We start from the raw sequence: 17980 nt of genomic DNA on the forward strand, positions 1-17980 counted from the left end.
CACTACAAGCGTGGGAAATATTTACTCAAGGATTACAGGAGTCCACTTGGAGAAAGGAATTTGCATGCACTCTGCAAATTCACCTACTGGTGAATGGAGAGTGATTGGACTCTTGCTTTTGTGTTTCTGTGTGTAGCAGCAGCTCCTGAAAAGCTGGGTCCTGCTCAGAGTACCTGGGACAGGAGTGGCAGTATAGAAAATACCCAGAAACTTAGCCTTCTCTGGGGCAGTCAGACTAGGTGCCACTGAATGGGTGTGGATAGAGTAAGAAGTAACTTGAAGCTTTCTGAAGGTTTAAGGGTTTGGTCAGTGGGATACTGGGTCTTCAGGTCAAAAAGGACCATACGTTGTTACCAGCTGTTTGGTGGGTCTCATTCCAGCCACAAGTGGACGATATGTCCACATCCCCCAAACCACTTCCACAGTTAATGTCCTTCTTGGCTGTCTCAGCAGAGGCACCAAGAAGAAAGAGGGGCCACCTAGACCAATGTCTAGACCACCTAGACCAGTTCTACAGTTCTGCCTCTCACACGCCAATGATGTTATAAATTAGATTCAGATTTCAAAAGAGCATTTGGCATTTGCTTTTGTGCCTCTGGTTCTGGCCAAGGGACCAATCAGAGGTGAGGAGTAGCTACCACCAGCTTCAGCAGATGGCTTGCACCCTGAAGGCAGAGACTTGGTGACTATGCTGGGAACAGCTGCAGTGAGAAAAAGGTACTCACTTGGGGATTCTAGCCTGGCTAAAAACCCTGCACCCATGACATGGATGGTCCAATTTTGAAGACTTGTTTGTGGCATGGGGAGTTTCAACAAACAACTTAAATTTTAGGGGCTGACACAGATCGTTGGAAGTTCACCATAAAGGACACCTTGAGCACAAGAGGATCAGCACTTTGTTGCATCCTGGTGGTTGAGCTTGGGCCAGAATCACTCGTGGGCAAGGATGAACCATGTGATGACACATGGTGCCTCTTTGTCCTATGCTTTCTCTCCAAGCAGAACACCCACAGATGTGTATGGGAGTGGTGGCAAGAAAGAATATGGAAGGAGTGAGCAGTAGGCACTCCTTGGGCAGCCAGAAGGAGCAGCGAGACCCTCTTGTCGGGGGGGTGAGGGGGGAGAAATGGGTTGAGAAAGAAGCAAAAAGGTGATTCTAGCACTTCTTCTACCAACATGAAAGACCAACGGTGGTTTGGCAAAAAGGTCCCTCTGCACACGTGACCTAGCCCAAACCCTGTCATGTATAGAAATGGAAAAGGACAATACCTAAAGCCAGATCTTTCTCTGGATCCTTTCCCCAGTGGGTTGCATTTTGTAGGAGAACCAGCAAACAGATACAGGTCAGTGCTAGATGCACAAGTGCAGGGAAAGGTGGGGGAAACTTCAAAGGGGAAGGGACAGCCTGGCGTTCAGCTCATATTCTGTCTGTTGATACAGATGTGGAGAGTACAGCTGGTTTCGAGCCAATGAGGTTCTTTTCCAAAGTGGTCCCAAGGGAGGCAAAGCAAAACTAAGACGGGGGTGATACTGCAGGGCAAGGAGAGAGAAGAGAAAGTGAAATCTGAGCTGACACCTGGAGGAAAGAGGGAAGCAGGATGCAAACTGACACCAGACAGGAGGGCAAATCAGGGAGTGGGGTGGAAGTCTGGAGGGCCCAGTGAAACCTGAGCTCAGCTGATACCCGCAGGAGAGCAAAGCAGGAACTGAAATGGCATGTGGGGAGCACATGGTATTGGGCGGTGGAGGGGGAGGCAGATAAAGTGAAATGAAACAGGATGAGAACTGCTCCCTAAGGGAGGAAAGCGCAGGTCTAACAAAATTATTAATAATAAAATGCTTAGATCTTCTGACTCAGAGCCCTGCTATCTAACCAGATGAATCTCCTTCCTCCCATAAATCTCTTTGAAGGAGCAAAGTGCTAAATTCATTTCCCAGCTTTGCCACAGACTGTCTGTATAACCTTAGGCCTGATATTCATGACTGCCACTAGTTTCAATAAAAAGAAAAGGAGGACTTGTGGCATCTTACAGACTAACAAATTTATTTGAGCATAAGCTTCCGTGGTCTACAGCCCACTTCATCGGACGCACGCAGTGGAAAATACAGTAGGAAGAGATATATACACACATAGCAAACATGAAACAATGGGTGTTGCCATACCCACTATAAGGAGAGTGATCAGTTAAGGTGAGCTATTACCAGCAGGAGAAAAAAAAAAAAAGCTCACCTTAACTGATCACTCTCGTTATAGTGGGTATGGCAACACCCATTGTTTCACCTTCTCTATGTGTGTATCTATCGATCTTCCGACTGTATTTTCCACTGCGTGCGTCCAATGAAGTGAGCTGTAGCTCACGAAAGCTTATGCTCAAATAAATGTGTTAGTTTCTAAGGTGCCACAAGTACTCCTCGTTCTTTTTGCAGATACAGACTAACACGGCTGCTACTCTGAAACTAGTTTCAATGGCAGCCATAGGTGCTCAGCACCTCTGAAAAAATCAGTCTCTCTGTGCTAGCCTCTCTCTGCTCCTGCTGATGTCATGGGATGTTTTACCATGGTCTTCCATTAGGAGCAGAGTTAGGCCAATGCTGAGTGCTTTGGAAAAGGCAACCCATCATAATGGCCTCAGTCAGCGAGGCCTAGTGGACAAGAGCATGGGACTGGGATTCAGGAGACCTGGGATCTATTCTCTGCCCTACCACTGTCCTGCTCGGCGACTTTGGGCAAGTCACTTCCCTTCCCCACGCCTTAGTTTCCCCATCTGTAAAATGGGGCTGGTGACACTGACCTCCCTTTGTAAAGTGCTTTGATATCTACTAATGAAAAGTGCTAAGTATGAGATTATTATTATTAGTAGGTCTTATTACCCTTTGGTCACATCTCTTTAGCTGTCAGTGGATGCTACCCTCCCAATGCCACTTTCCAAGCTATCACCTCCCTCCAGGCTCATCCATCCTGAAATCACGAGTGTATCATCAACATTGCAGGAGAGAACCGACAGCAGAACTCCTAGTTATTCCCAGCCCCGGGTTTCCAGTGCATTCTGGTGCCGGAATGTCTGTAACCTACACTGTAATCTCCTTGGGCAGGGATATTCTTTATATTTGTACAGCATCAAACCCATCATTAGCACTAAACATATGACATCTTATCTGCAGGAATTGCCTACTCAGATGAAAGGAAACCAACATCACACTCCCTGATACTTCTATGCCCCTGCCACACTGCTGTGTCAATAGACCTTCCAACCCTAGATCAATTCAGTCTCCTGCCACCCCATCAATAAACCCTAAACTTGCCTTGAAAGGTCCCTTGGCTCCCTCTGCTGGGAGAAGGTTGGAAACCGAGTCTCCTTTCTGTTCAGGGACCTATGTGTCACCCCTCTGCCAAGCAGATATTGGGGTCCCACAGGGCAGCTTCCCAGTGAATGAGAAATCAGTGATGTGGAGTCTGGTACATTCCTCATGTAACACAATATCGACAGAGTGGGTTATATATTTGTATAGCCTAACACTATATACCACATTTTACCACATTTACACGATCCATACCAGTCCTTGAACAGAGGTGGGCCAAAATGGCAATCAGGCAATCCCCTCTTCCAGAGCTCTCAGTGTACACCCCTGTGCCCTGTTCCCAGAAAGCAATTTTGTCCCAAGAATTGACTCTGGTCAGAAAGATTAAGTCAGAGAGAAAATTCTCTTGCTGTTTGAAACAGCTCCCCCAGCAGAGTCTCCATCACAAAATTAACAATACAGCATTTATTTAAAGACTGAACATTGCCTGCACACTAAGAGCTTGCAAGACTATGTGTAAGAGCACTATCTGGGGACTCCCGCCACAACATATGCATGGAAAAACTCCCCCAAGTGTCCATGGGCTTTGGATCAGACCTTTTGAAGGTGTATCTGTTTGGCTTTGTGCTGTGCATCGAATTTCACCAAGCAAATTGAGTCCAAACACAGTTAGTTTGAGAAAGAAGCCGTGTTTGCTGAATCACCCAGTTCCCTCACTGACACAGTTTGGGAAACATCCCACACCCTGGGGAGAAGGTTTATTGCTACCTGTTTCCTTGGATGTAAACCAGCGTTAGACTCAACCAAAAAGCCAAGCCAGACAGGCAAAGCAGGAGCTGCCTGCCTGTCTCTTTCTCTCCTCACCCCATATATAAACTCACATGAAAAACTACATTGGAAGGATGTGTTCAGGTTGTGACGTCAAGGGCTCAGAAGTTAGGAGATGCCAGAATTAAGGCTGCCCAAGAGAGGAGATTAGAAGCTTTAGATGGTGTGAGATTTGTCATCTCCAGAAATGATGAGCACCCAGAGCTCCGGATGAAGGCAGGAGCACAGAAGCTGTTAAAGTTAGCCCCAACATGTGTTTAGATCCAGATTTCTTCAGCTCCAGTTCAAAATCCTGAACAATGGACTAAGAGCTTAAGTAAAAACAAAACCAAAACCAACCATCCCCTCCCTCCAAAATCCCCACTGTCTGATTTTTCTTGGATACCTGTAACAGAGACACCATTTTAGGGGCTGACCAAATGCCCATTGAAGTCAATGGAAAGACTCCCACAGACTTCAAGGGCCACTGGATTAGTCTCTTAACATCTAGGTGGGACTGGACAAAAATGTCACATAATCTTGGCCCTCCAGTTCCAAACTGGAGTAAGTTATGGATGGAGCCTTGTGACGTTATTGACATAATCTGGGACCGTATAGATCATTGTTGCAACCAAGGTCCTGTAGTGGCACCAAATCTTGTACAAAGGGAGTAAAAGGAGGTGTCTAAGACAAGGTTATGGTTTGCTGGTTATGATTATGCTATGTGTGCATGCATCATTTTTGTATTTAAAGATGTAAGTATTGGCTCTATACTGTCTGTATTTCAAACTTATGCTCTGCTTCTGGGTGACACCCCAGACAAGTTGGTGTCAGCTCTGCCTAGCCTGCTTGATGGCCCATTAAGGACCATCAGCTGTACAACTGACCCATTGAGAGGAGGCAGACATGCCTTGCGACTCAGCAAGGTGTGCAGGGACCTGCCTATGGACACAACTCTGAGGTTTTTCCAGGCCATGGGATGGACAGCTTGTCTTTGGGACAAAGAAAGAAACACCACATGGCAAGAGACTATAAAAGGCTGATGCCTCATCTCCATCTTGTCTTCAATCCTGCTTCCTACCTCTGGAGGGATTTTGCTACACAGAAGCATTGAACAAAGGACTGATAGACCCATCCCAGCTGGGGATGTTCTCCAGAGACTTGATTTGAACCTGCAGTTTCACCTATCACTGCTGCAAGCCTGAACCAAGAACTTTGCCATTACTCTATGTCATTGATTCCATGTAACCAATTCTAGCTCTCATCTGTATCTTTTTCCTTTTATGAATAAACCTTTAGAATTTAGATTCTAAAGGACTGGCAACAGCGTGATTTGTGGGTAAGATCTGATTTGTATGTTGACCTGGGTCTGGGGCTTGGTCCTTTGGGATTGAGAGAACCTTTTTTCTTTTACTGCGGTATTGGTTTTCATAACCATCTGTCCCCATAACGAGTGGCACTGGTGATGATACCGGGAAACTGGAGTGTCTAAGGGAATTGCTTGTGTGACTTGTGGTTAGCCAGTGGGGTAAAACCAAAGTCTTCTCCATCTGGCTGGTTTGGTTTGCCTTGGTGTGCATAGAAACCCCAGCCTTGGGCTGTAACTGCCCTGCTTGAAGCAATTTGTCCTGAATTGGCACTCTCAGTTGGGTCCTGCCAGAACCAGCATCGTTACAAGCCTGAACAGAAAGAATCACAGAATATACAGATCAAACAACACTTGCCCTTGCTCTCATTGGGTTCGTCTGTACCAGAGAGGTATTTCAACTGTATATAACAATTATGGCTAACACAAACCAGCACATCTACATGTAACAATGCTGTTGGCTGGGCTGTCACTAGGATTGAACTCAGGTTCTAAAAGCACAAGCCTCTACCTAGTGAGATAAAGGACTTACTAATTCTGCACATGCTCTATGTGGGGGGACAGAGAGCCACGCTTTGTTAGCATGGGTTACTCACATCTGCTATTCATATATAGATAGCTGGTTGTTACCACACTGGACTGTACCATGTTAGCAGACATGACTAATGTCAACACTTACCACAGGTGCTGGAATTAGGCATGCTACCGCACCCCCTGTCTTGAAGTGGTTTCCATCACATACAGGGTTTGCAGTTTGATTCAACGACTCAGCACCCCCACTATCCAAATTGTTCCAGCACCCCTGTTTGCAACGGACTTCTATTGGGGAAGGATCAAACCTATTATGCCAGACATTTTGCTGTTGTGGGCTTTTTTCCTACTGTATATTATTTTGGCAAGGGTTTGTGTTTCTCTGGGAGATGAAGTAGTCAACCAACTAACTGTTACACAATAAAATGGGATGGAGAAATTAATGAAAGCATTGATGATGTATACCTGTCTGACAGTCTGATAAATAGAAGGCGTATACATGGAAAGTGATGACCTGATGTTTAATTCCCCCCTCTAGTCATTGCGAAGAAATCCTGCCTAGATGTGTTGGCCAGCACTGGGGAGTCTATGGGGAAACAGCCCATTGCTGAGTCTGCATTTCTGGTGTAAATCACTCAACGTAGTAGGCCCCAATCCTGCTCTGGGTCTGAGCCAAAGTCTAGTGAAATCAATGGCACTCTTTCCATTGACTTCAAGTGGCTTTAGATCCAGCACAATATTGTATTTTCACTGCCTATTTCTATCTCGAGGGAAATTTCCCTTATGACTAGTTCTGAGTCACTCAGGTGATCCTTTGGCTCATGGAAGTTCCCTGCTGTCAGTTCTGGAGTCCACAGAGTCGGAGTCACAAGGCTTTTTTGTTTTTAGTGTGGTTTTCCAATGGAAGGCAACTGAGCATGTTAAGACACCATCAAAGGAGGGATTCACAGAATCATAGAATACTAGGGTTGGAAGAGACCTCAGGAGGTCATCTAGTCCAACCCCCTGCTCAAAGCAGGGCCAATCCCCAATTTTTGGCCCAGATCCCTAAATGGCCTCCTCAAGGATTGAACTCACCACCCTGGGTTTAGCAGGCCAAAGCTCAAACCATTGAGCTATCCCTCCCTCCATTGATCCACCCCAGCCCAGATGAGCCAAATCCAACAAACAGATAATGGCCCACTCACACCTTCTCAGATGGAAACCACAAGGGCAAACCCTGAGGGGCAGAGTGTGCACCGGGAAAGGGGAAGGGGCAGAACAGCCCGTCCACCACCAAGGCAATGAATTTGCAAGTGATTATGGCCCTAAAAGCTGAAGAACATGAAACTCAGAGACAAGTGCATCACAGCTGCATGTATGCAAAATCTGCTCAGATCCCTAACGACAGCCCTGAGATAGCCACAGCCTCTTATGGCTTTCCCCTTCCCAATCCTATGGCTAGAGGCCAAAGCTAACCCATATATCTGCCGCCTCCCACATCTGTCTCTAGACCTCCTCCTCCTTTGGGCTCTGAGGATCTGATCCAGAGTCCACAGAAGTCAGTGTTGGAGTCTTTCCCATTGACTTCAGTGAGCTTTGGAGAAGGCCCTACAGCATTTTAGGAGCTGGGATCTACGGTGTAAGAAGTACTGACTCCACCTGCCTCACCTGAGGGTTTTGATCTGGGACTCAGTTTCGGGAGGATTTCTCAATACGGTCTCCAAAAATCTCCAGACAATCAGAGGGTGCTGCAGGTGCCATGGCTGCAGATGCTAGGGCTGTCAATTAATCGCAGTTAACTCACGTGATTAACTCAAAAAAAGTAATCGCTACTAATCGCACTGTTAAACAATAGAATGCCAACTGAAACTTATTTAATATTTTTGATGTTTTTCTACATTTTCAAATATATTGATTTCTATTACAACACAGAATATAAAGTGTACAGGGCTCACTTTATCTTATTTTTATTACAAATATTTGCACTGTAAAAATGATAAACAAAAGAAATAGTATTTTTCAGTTCACTTCATATAATCACTGTAGTGCTGTCTCTTTATCGTGAAAGTATAGCTTGCAAATGTAGATATTTTTGTTACATAACTGCACTCAAAAACAAAACCATGTAAAGACAAAACCATGTAGAGCCTAAAGTCCACTCAGCCCTACTTCTTGTTCAGCCAATCGCTAAGGCAAATAACTTTGTTTACATTTATGGGAGATACTTCTGCCTGCTTCTTATTTACAATGTCACCTGAAAGTGAGAACAGGCGTTCGCGTGGCTCTTTTGTAGCTGGCGTTGTAAGGTATTTACATGCCAGATATGTTAAACATTCGTATGCCTCTTCATGCTTTGGCCACCATTCCAGAAGACATGCTTCAATGCTGATGATACTCGTTAAAAAAGTAATGTGTTAATCATGGACGGTGGGTGAAACTTCCCCTGGGGGAGGCGAGCTCCTTGTCCTGCCTCTTCTGCCCATGGCCCCACCCACGCTCCATCCCTTCTCCGCCCCAGGCCCTGCCCCTGCTCCCGCCCACCGCTGATTCTCCACTCACCTCTTCACCCCTCCAGTAAAGACCTCCCTCCACTCACCTCCTCCTGCACCCACCTGCTGCTAGTCCACCTGCTGCGAGCCTCCTCACCTCCCCGCCTGCCACAAGACCCCCACCCACCTGCCGTGCAGCTGGCTAGCCCCTTGCCTCCTCACCCTGCTGATGCCCCCACTCCCCGCTGTGAGACCCTGCCCCCTTTTCACCTTAAAGCACTAAGAACATTCTCTAAGGGAACGGAACAGACAACAGCTATAGATCAATTGCCAGATGGATTCTCCTCGGCATGGCAGGGAATTTGACCAGTGTATATTGTAGAGAGAGAGACATGGCTTTTCACGCTACCTGCGCCAAACTGAAGCCTAATCTCTCCTTTTGAAAAAGTCAGTCATTGACAGCCTGCATTAGGGCAGTAGTTTAATCACCTTTCTTACACAGAATTCCCGACAGACTCTTTTACTTAAGCTGGGTTTGAATAAAATGACTAGATCAAGAATTTGGAAACTGTTTTTAACCCTAAATCATACATTTTCCTACAGTATAAAAGCCAGCTGAATGTGGCCAAAGGGAAAGGCTTCCTGGGAGTTGGCAAATGCCTGTTAAATGGCTTTATTACCATTTTACAAAAAGAAAAGGAGTACTTGTGGCACCTTAGAGACTAACCAATTTATTTGAGAATGAGCTTTCGTGAGCTACAGCTCACTTCATCGGATGCATACCGTGGAAACTGCAGCAGACTTTATATATACACAGAGAATATGAAACAATACCTCCTCCCACCCCACTGTCCTGCTGGTAATAGCTTATCTAAAGTGATCATCAGGTGGGCCATTTCCAGCACAAATCCAGGTTTTCTCACCCTCCACCCCCACAAATTCACTCTCCTGCTGGTGATAGCCCATCCAAAGTGACAACTCTTTACACAATGTGCATGATAATCAAGTCTGGCTATTTCCTGCACAAATCCAGGTTTTCTCACATCCCCCCCACCCCCATACACACACAAACTCACTCTCCTGCTGGTAATAGCTCATCCAAACTGACCACTCTCCAAGTTTAAATCCAAGTTAAACCAGAACATCGGGGGGGGGGGGGGGTAGGAAAAAACAAGAGGAAACAGGCTACCTTGCATAATGACTTAGCCACTCCCAGTCTCTATTTAAGCCTAAATTAATAGTATCCAATTTGCAAATGAATTCCAATTCAGCAGTTTCTCGCTGGAGTCTGGATTTGAAGTTTTTTTGTTTTAAGATAGCGACCTTCATGTCTGTGATTGCGTGACCAGAGATTACCATTTTAATGGCCCTTTAACAGTTTCAGTGATCTGCTACAAGGTCTCTGGAAGGCTTTTTCAACTGTGTAAAGTTATTCAGGGATCACCTCCTCTCTTCCCTGCCTGCCACTCACATCCTCACACACACATCCCGCCCCCATTCGCCACGGGGAGGGAGAGTGAGGTGGAGAGACGAGGCCGGCAGCTGCGGGGACCTCTGAAAGGGAAGGGGGGTATGGTGGAGGAGGAGAGAGAGGAAGAAGAGTTGGCAGATGTGATTGCAGAGCCATTGGCCATTATCTTTGAAAACTCATGGCGATCAGGGGAGGTCCCGGATGACAGGAAAAAGGCTAATGTAGTGCCCATCTTTAAAAAAGGGAAGGAGGAGGATCCTGGGAACTACAGGCTAGTCAGCCTCACCTCAGTCCCTGGAAAAATCATGGAGCAGCTTCTCAAGGAATCAATTTTGAAGCACTTAGAGGAGAGGAAAGTGATCAGGAACAGTCAGCATGGATTCACCAAAGGCAAGTCATGCCTGACTAATCTAATGGTCTTCTACGACGAGATAACTGGCTCTGTGGCTGAGGGGAAAGCGGTGGACGTGTTATTCCTTTACTTTAGCAAAGCTTTTGACACAGTCTCCCACAGTATTCTTGCCAGCAAGTTGAAGTAGTTTGGGCTGGATGAATGGACTATAAGCTGGATAGAAACCTGGCTAGATAGTCTGGCTCAAAGGGTAGTGATCAATGGCTCCATATCTAGTTGGCAGCCGGTATCAAGGGAAGTGCCCCAAGGGTCGGTCCTGCGGCCGGTTTTGTTCAATATCTTCATAAATGATCTGGAGGATGGCATGGATTGCACCCTCAGCAAGTTTGCAAATGACACTAAACTGAGAGGAGAGGTAGATACGCGGGAGGGTAGGGATAGGATACAGAGGGACCTAGACAAATTGGAGGATTGGGCCAAAAAAATCTGATGAGGTTCAACAAGGACAAGTGCAGAGTCCTGCACTTAGGACGGAAGAATCCCATGCACCGCTACAGACTAGGGACCGAATGGCTCGGCAGCAGTTCTGCAGAAAAGGACCCAGGGGTTACAGTGGACAAGAAGCTGGATATGAGTCAACAGTGTGCCCTTTTTGCCAAGAATGCCAATGGCATTTTGGGATGTATACGTAGGGGCATTGCCAGCAGATCGAGGGACGTGATGGTTCCCCTCTATTTGACATTGGTGAGGCCTCATCTGGAGTACTGTGTCCAGTTTTGGGCCCCACACTACAAGAAGGATGTGGAAAAATTGGAAAGCGTCCAGCGGAGGGCAACAAAAATGATTAGGGGCCTGGAACACATGACTTATGAGGAGAGGCTGAGGGAACTGGGATTGTTTAGTCTGCGGAAGAGAAGAATGAGGGGGGATTTGATAGCTGCTTTCAACTACCTGAAAGGGGGTTCCAAAGAGGATGGAGCTAGACTGTTCTCAGTGGTAGCTGATGACAGAACAAGGAGTAATGGTCTCAAGTTGCAGTGGGGGAGGTTTAGGTTGGATATTAGGAAAAACTTTTTCACTAGGAGGGTGGTGAAACACTGGAATGCGTTGCCGAGGGAGGTGGTGGAATCTCCTTCCTTAAGGTCAGGCTTGACAAAGCCCTGGCTGGGATGATTTAGTCGGGGATTGGTCCTGCTTTGAGCAGGGGGTTGGACTAGATGACCTCCTGAGCTCCCTTCCAACCCTGATATTCTATGGTTCTATGATAAGACTGAGAAGATAGCAGCAGCCCCTGGGAGCCTCGGGGAAGGGTCAGAGCAGGGAGGGGGGTCACCACAGCCCAGGTGTTGGGCGGCAGGGATGGCTGCACTCGGAGAGGCACCGCCTCCCCTTGCTTCTTATACCCACCGCACATGGCATTAATTAAGTTTGTGACTGAACTCCTTAGGGGAGAATTGTGTGTCTCCTGTTCTGTTTTACCTGCATTCTGCCATTTATTTTATGTTATAGCAGTCTTGGGTGATGACCCAGCACATGTTGGATGTTTTAAGAACACTTGCACCGCAGGCTTGACTAAACAGAAAGAAGGCACCAATGTGAGATTTCTCAAGATAGCTACGGCACTCGACCCAAGGTTTAAGAACCTGAAGTGCCTTCCAAAATCTGAGAGGGACGAGGTGTGGCGCATGCTTTCAGAGGTCTTAAAAGAGCAACACTCCAATGTGGAAACTACAGAACCTGAACCACCAAAAAAGAAAATCAACCTTCTGCTGGTGGCATCTGACTCAGTTGATGAAAATGAACATGTGTCGGTCCACTCTGCTTTGGATCGTTATTGAGCAGAACCCATCATCAGCTTGGACGCATGTCCTCTGGAATGGTGGTTGAAGCATGAAGGGACATATGAATCTTTAGTGCATCTGGCATGTAAATATCTTGCGACGCCAGCTACATCAGTGCCATGAGAACACCTGTTTTCACTTTCAGGCGACATTGTGAACAAGAAGTGTGCAGCATTATCTCCTGCAAATTGTAACCAAACTTATTTGTCTAAGTGACTGGCTGAAGTAAGACTGAGTGGACTTCTACACTCTAAAGTTTGACATTGTTTTATTTTTGAATACAGTTTTTTGTGTGTACATAATTGTACATTTGTAAGTTCAATATTCATGACAAAGAGATTTCACTACAGTGCTCGTATTAGGTGAATTGAAAAATACTATTTCTTTTGTTTTTTACAGTGCAAATATTTGTAATAAAAATAAATATAAAGTGAGCACTGTACACTTTGTATTCTGTGTTGTAACTGAAATCTATATATTTGAAAAGGTAGAAAACATCCAAAAATATTTAAATAAATAGTATTTTATTATTGTTTAACAGCGCAATTAATCGCGCAATGAATTTTTTTAATCGCTTGACAGCCCTAGCAGATACCACAACCAGGAACCTAACTTTGAGTAGAACACAGTGGCAGGGAAGAGTCCAGGGAAGGCTGCAAAGGAGATGGTTCTTGAGACCCACTCATGTTCAGATGAATTCACTTATATCTGGAAACAGATCTTTTTTAAAATGTCAGGGCAGTCTATGTTTGTCGGATGTTCCTGCCCTCGGTTATCTTGCAAAGGGAAATCTGCAGGGGAATCTGCGGCTTTTCAGCTCCCCATCCCAGGAACATAGTGTTGACCCAGGAGCTGCCAGAACTCAAACCACCCTCACCATGCCTGTCCCTCGCACTTAGGCCCCATGCACCCAGATACGTATCCTCTGGGTGGAGGGCGACAATGTCATACACAATAGAACGTCTGTGACTCCCTGGAGTCAAGGCTGGATTCTCCCACAGTGGAACAAAAATCCCTTTCATAGTATGATTAAAAAGAAAAAGAAGTTCATATGGATTTAAACAAAATCTTAAATCAACCAATTGCCTATCGACTAGAAAGGCCAATACAGAGAAGCAGCATCAGTCATCCTGACCAACGAGGGACAGTTTCTGGGGACCCAACGAGATCAGCAAATGCAACGACCTGCCTCGCAAAAGGAGAGGAATGTTTGGTAGATCTTACCTGTCTGTTAAAGTCCAGCCCATTTCGTTCATTTCCTACAACGAGAAGAATAAGAATGAATCTTGGTGTTGCTATAAAGACTAGAGACCCCACCAGGCCTCACTGTGCTCGGCCCTGTACAAACATACATGAAGACCCGCTCCTTTCCCCGACAAGCATACAGTTCAGTGCAGGGCAAGATGCAACAAGTGAGTGTGGCAAACAAAGGCAGGGAGATGGGCGGGGGGCAGGATGGAAGCAATGAAAATAAGATCATGCGGTTACAAAGGTGGGTGTTGCGCAACTCGGTGGTTCCCGAAGGTACCAAGTCTTTACTGAAATGAATAGAACCAGTTCTCACCGGGTGATGCTCCCACTGCACTGTCACAGGGGAGCTCAACAGAGGTGGGGCTTGGGAGCAAGCAGCCTCCTTAGAGATTACCGAGGGAGGGTGTTCCCTAATCCCTGGCTATCCAGCAACTAGGAAGCAAGTGCAGAGAAGCTGTGGGAGAGGCTGGCAAACAGGTGATGAGGCTGTTCACCTGCCATTCTTGAGGGAATTTGTGGCACTGAGTAATTACAGGAGATCTAAGGGAATGGAAGGTGCTGTGGGGTTGTGCTAAAAAGGCGACTCCTTGATTCATGGGCAGGTAGGCAAAACCAAGGGGAATCAGACAGGATCCAACCCGAAGACACAGCACAGGCCCTCACTCATTTCCCTTGGATGATCAACATATTACCCGCCTCCCCTCACCTCCGGCCCCCAGATCCCTGAGTTCACTGGAATCTGGAATTCAAACCTGGACCTGAATTTTCAGCCAGTCTCTACAATGGCTTGAGCCAAACCTCCCAGATCAGAATCCCAAACTTTAGAGAGTTCAGATCCTGGATCCAAATTTTCCAACAAAGGCTCATGTCTCATAGGTGCTGCCATTCTCAGCATCACACCTTCCTCCTTCTGCTCTTTCCCGCCAAACACAGGCAGCTGGGTCTGCCTGGCCGTTATCCATCCCTTTCTGTTCTGCTCCTTCAAGATCTTTAAGGCTCTTGGACTCAGTTATCTCACTATAAAAGACACTAGCTGGGAGGGGGTTAGTTTGTACAAAACATCTGGGCTGGGATTTTCAAAAGGAGCCGAAGGGGATTAGGCACCCAATGGGAATGTCAATTAGCATTGGGTGCCTAACTCCTTTTGGCTCCTTTGGAAACAAATCTGAGGGTAGGCAAAAAAAACAAACAAACCTTTCTTCCATTTATTTAAGCCAATGATTTCCCAAGAACTAATATAAATCAATGTTTCTATCTAGTTTCGATGTACACAGGCTTGCATGATTGTAGTATCCTCTTTAATCTCACTAGAGGAACATGCTGCACAAGCAGTAAGGATCCTTGTTTGAAAGCTAATCTTGCCCCGCATTAGGCACCCAGAAAGAAACCACATGAACGAGTCAGATCCTCAACTGCTGTAAAACACTGCTCCATCAGCTTCAGCGGTGCTCCCCTGGTTCAGATCAGCTCAGAACCTGGCTCTTGGTGCTCTGCCAGATTCAGAAGGAACCTAAACCTCCCAAGCCTGGAGTTCTGCTCTGAAGCTGGAACCTTTCATTTCCAAGCAAGGTCTGAACTGGCAGAGTGAGTCCAGCCCTCTTTAATCACGAGGGTGTGTGGCAATCTGGGAAAGCTCCCGGTACTGAAATGAGGGGATGTCGTGCTTTGAGAACATCTCCCCCAACCCTCAGAGTACTTCCCCCAACTCCCACTTTGAGGGTGCTCAGGTTGGAAGGAATAATCATGGTCGGCTATCAATAACACTTCAGGCAAAGAGCCAACTCCTCTCCCTGGTCCACCTGGCAGCCAGCAGGTATGTGGCTGCTTTGCATAATGCTGGCACCAGCTCTGGTGCGAGTTTGCCTGGGGAGGTTTCTCTAGGGATGGGAGGGGAGAGCAGCAGCAGGGTTCCGGATGGATTTTTTGCTGGGAGTGTTTTGTTTACAACTGAAAAGGCAAACAGTTCACAACCAATGCAGCCCCTGTTCGGATCCCCGCTGTCAGAATCATAACCAGCGCAACCCCTGTTTGGATCCCCAGTGTCACCATCACAACCAGTGCAAAAATATGTAGGAATGACAGAATAGATCATGCTGGTGGGGGAGTGGCCCTATATGTGAAAGAAAGCAGAGTCAAATATAGTAAAAATCGTACATGAATTAAACAGTACGATAGACTCTCTAGGGATAGAAATTTCCCACTTGAATAAGAAGAGTGTAGCAGTAGGAATATACAATGGCGATGGTGACTGTGAAAAACTGAAGAAGAGAGGGGCTACAAAAACAGAAAACCCAATTACAAGGGAGGATTTCAACTATGTTGTCTATGAGCATGTCACCTCAGGATGTGATAAAGAGAGAACATTTCTAGACACCAATAATGGCTGCTTCTTAGAACAGCTTTCCCTGGAATCCATAAGGGGAGAGGCAATTCTTGATTTAGTCCTAAGTGACGCACAGTGTCTGGTCCAAGAGGTGAATATAGCTGAACTGCTCGGTAATATCAACCATGATGTAATTAAATTTAACATCCTTGTAGGGGGGGAAATACCAAAGAAACCCACCACAGTAGCATTTAACTTCCTTTTAATTTACATGTTATTAGGCTCCTCACTTTTGTGTAGTTCAAAAACGGGAACAATCACAAGAGAGAAATGGCTGCAAGCCGTATGGAAACTTTTAAAAAACACGATAATACAGACTAACTATACGTATACCCCAAACAATAATTTTCTTTAAAAAATAAGACAAAAAATTCCATCCTGGCTAAACAACAGAGTAAAGGAAACAGAGACAAAAAGGCATCCTTTAAAAATTGGAAGTCAAAACCTGCTAAGGAAAATAGAAAGGAACTTAAACTCTGGCAAGTCAAGTGTAAAAGTATCATCAGGCAGGCCAAAAAATAATTTGAAGAGCAACTAGCACAAGACACAAAAACTAACAGCAATTTTGTTAAGTACATCAGAAGCAGGAAGCCTGCCAAACAATCAGTGGGGCCCCTGGACAATTGAGGCGCTAAAGGAAGACAAGGCTATTGTGGAGAAGCTAAACAAATTCTTTGCATCGGTCTTCATGGCTGAGGATGTGAGGGAGATTCCCACACCTGAGCCATTCTTTTTTGGTGGCAAATCTGAGGAACTGTCCCAGACTGAGGTATCAGTAGAGGAAGTTTTGGAACAAATTGATAAATTAAACAGAAATAAGTCCCCAGGACCAGATGGTATTCACTTAAGAGTTCTGAAGGAACTCAAAGATGAAATTGCAGAACTACTAACTGTGGTACGTAACCTATTGCTTGGATCAACCTCTGTACCAGATGATTTGAGGATAGCTAATGTGACACCAATTTTTAAAAAAAGGTTCTACAGGCAATCCTGGCAATTACAGGCCGGTAAGGCTAACTTCAGTACCAGACAAACTAGTTAAAACTATATTAAAGAACAGAATGACCAGAACACACAGATATGATGGGGAAGAGTCAGCATGGCTTTTGTAAAGAGAAACCATGCCTCACCAATCTACTAGAATTTTTTGAGGGTGTCAACAAGCATAGGACAAGGGTGAGCCATTGGATACAGTGGCACTGGCCACTGTTGGAAGACAGGATACTGGGCTTCCCTTGGGGTGGCTGGGTTGCATCCCTTTGCATTTTAGCTTCTCATGTGAGGCAATGGGCCTGTGGGGGGAAATTCTGTTGCTGTTTCCCTGTTAAAGCACAAGATCTATTACTGCTAACTCCTTGGGTTAGTTTGTCTTCTCTCCCTTTTCCCCTCATGATGAAGAAGCTGGGTCAGGCCTATGACATGGCTAGCGGGCAGGGATGTTTCATTTGCAGAATTTCTCTGTCTCTTAAACTTCCTGTTTGTGACAAATAGAGAAGTAGAGGAGGCAGGCAGCCAGCTCTCACGGCAATGGAGAGAGAAGGAATCAAGAGTCAAGAAAACACAAGCTACAGTTACCTCATGACACAACAATCGGTCTTACGACATCTTCTGAGACCATGCGCTAGTTACCTGCAGGGGGCATCAGTTTGCCAAGAAAGCAATCTATTGTCCACATACTGATTACACGATCAGGGTTGTAGACAGAATGCTTCCCCCAAAACCTAAATTAATTCACCCTACATTTTGCATGAGCTGCACAGAATGGAAGGGGATTTGGTCACTAGGAAATTTCAGATTTGGACTGCACACAGAGGGCAAGTTAAATCTTTACAAGGAGGGGCTGGGCAATTCACAGGGGGGGGAAGAGATTTTCCATGTGCTGCTTTGGAGAATTACATTCTGTGCAGTTGAACAATGAAAGAGGAATAATGCCAAGGAAGGAACAATGCCAGACAGACATTAAGTATGCTAGCTGCAATTATTATCCAGTAAAATGGCGTGGCAGCATCACACAGGGGGCAGTGGGAAGAAAATTATTGCAGTGGGATGATTTATAAATTGGAAACAAATTGTTAGGAAATTGGCTTGCTCACATTGATTGTCTAGTGTCATGATTGTTGCTCCCATCAGCTCCATCATGTTGACTATCATATGATATTCAATGCTCACTCAGCAGTGGGGAAGGAAAAGCCCCCAGCAGCAGTCAT

General features: G+C 45.8%; 1 protein-coding gene across 1 annotated transcript in view; it reads right to left on the reverse strand.

Annotated features, from left to right (window-relative positions):
* The window catches only part of POU2F3 (POU class 2 homeobox 3), a 61131-nt gene that overhangs the window by 25600 nt on the left and 17551 nt on the right, over positions 1–17980 (reverse strand). The window contains exon 4 of the mRNA XM_084611678.1: positions 13364–13398. Within this exon, the coding sequence (XP_084467804.1) occupies positions 13364–13398 (35 nt within the window). The remainder of the gene's footprint in view (positions 1–13363; positions 13399–17980) is intronic.

This window comes from Lepidochelys olivacea (assembly GCF_965140295.1).
Source record: "Lepidochelys olivacea isolate rLepOli2 genome assembly, chromosome: 22".
Lineage (NCBI taxonomy): Eukaryota > Metazoa > Chordata > Testudines > Cheloniidae > Lepidochelys > Lepidochelys olivacea.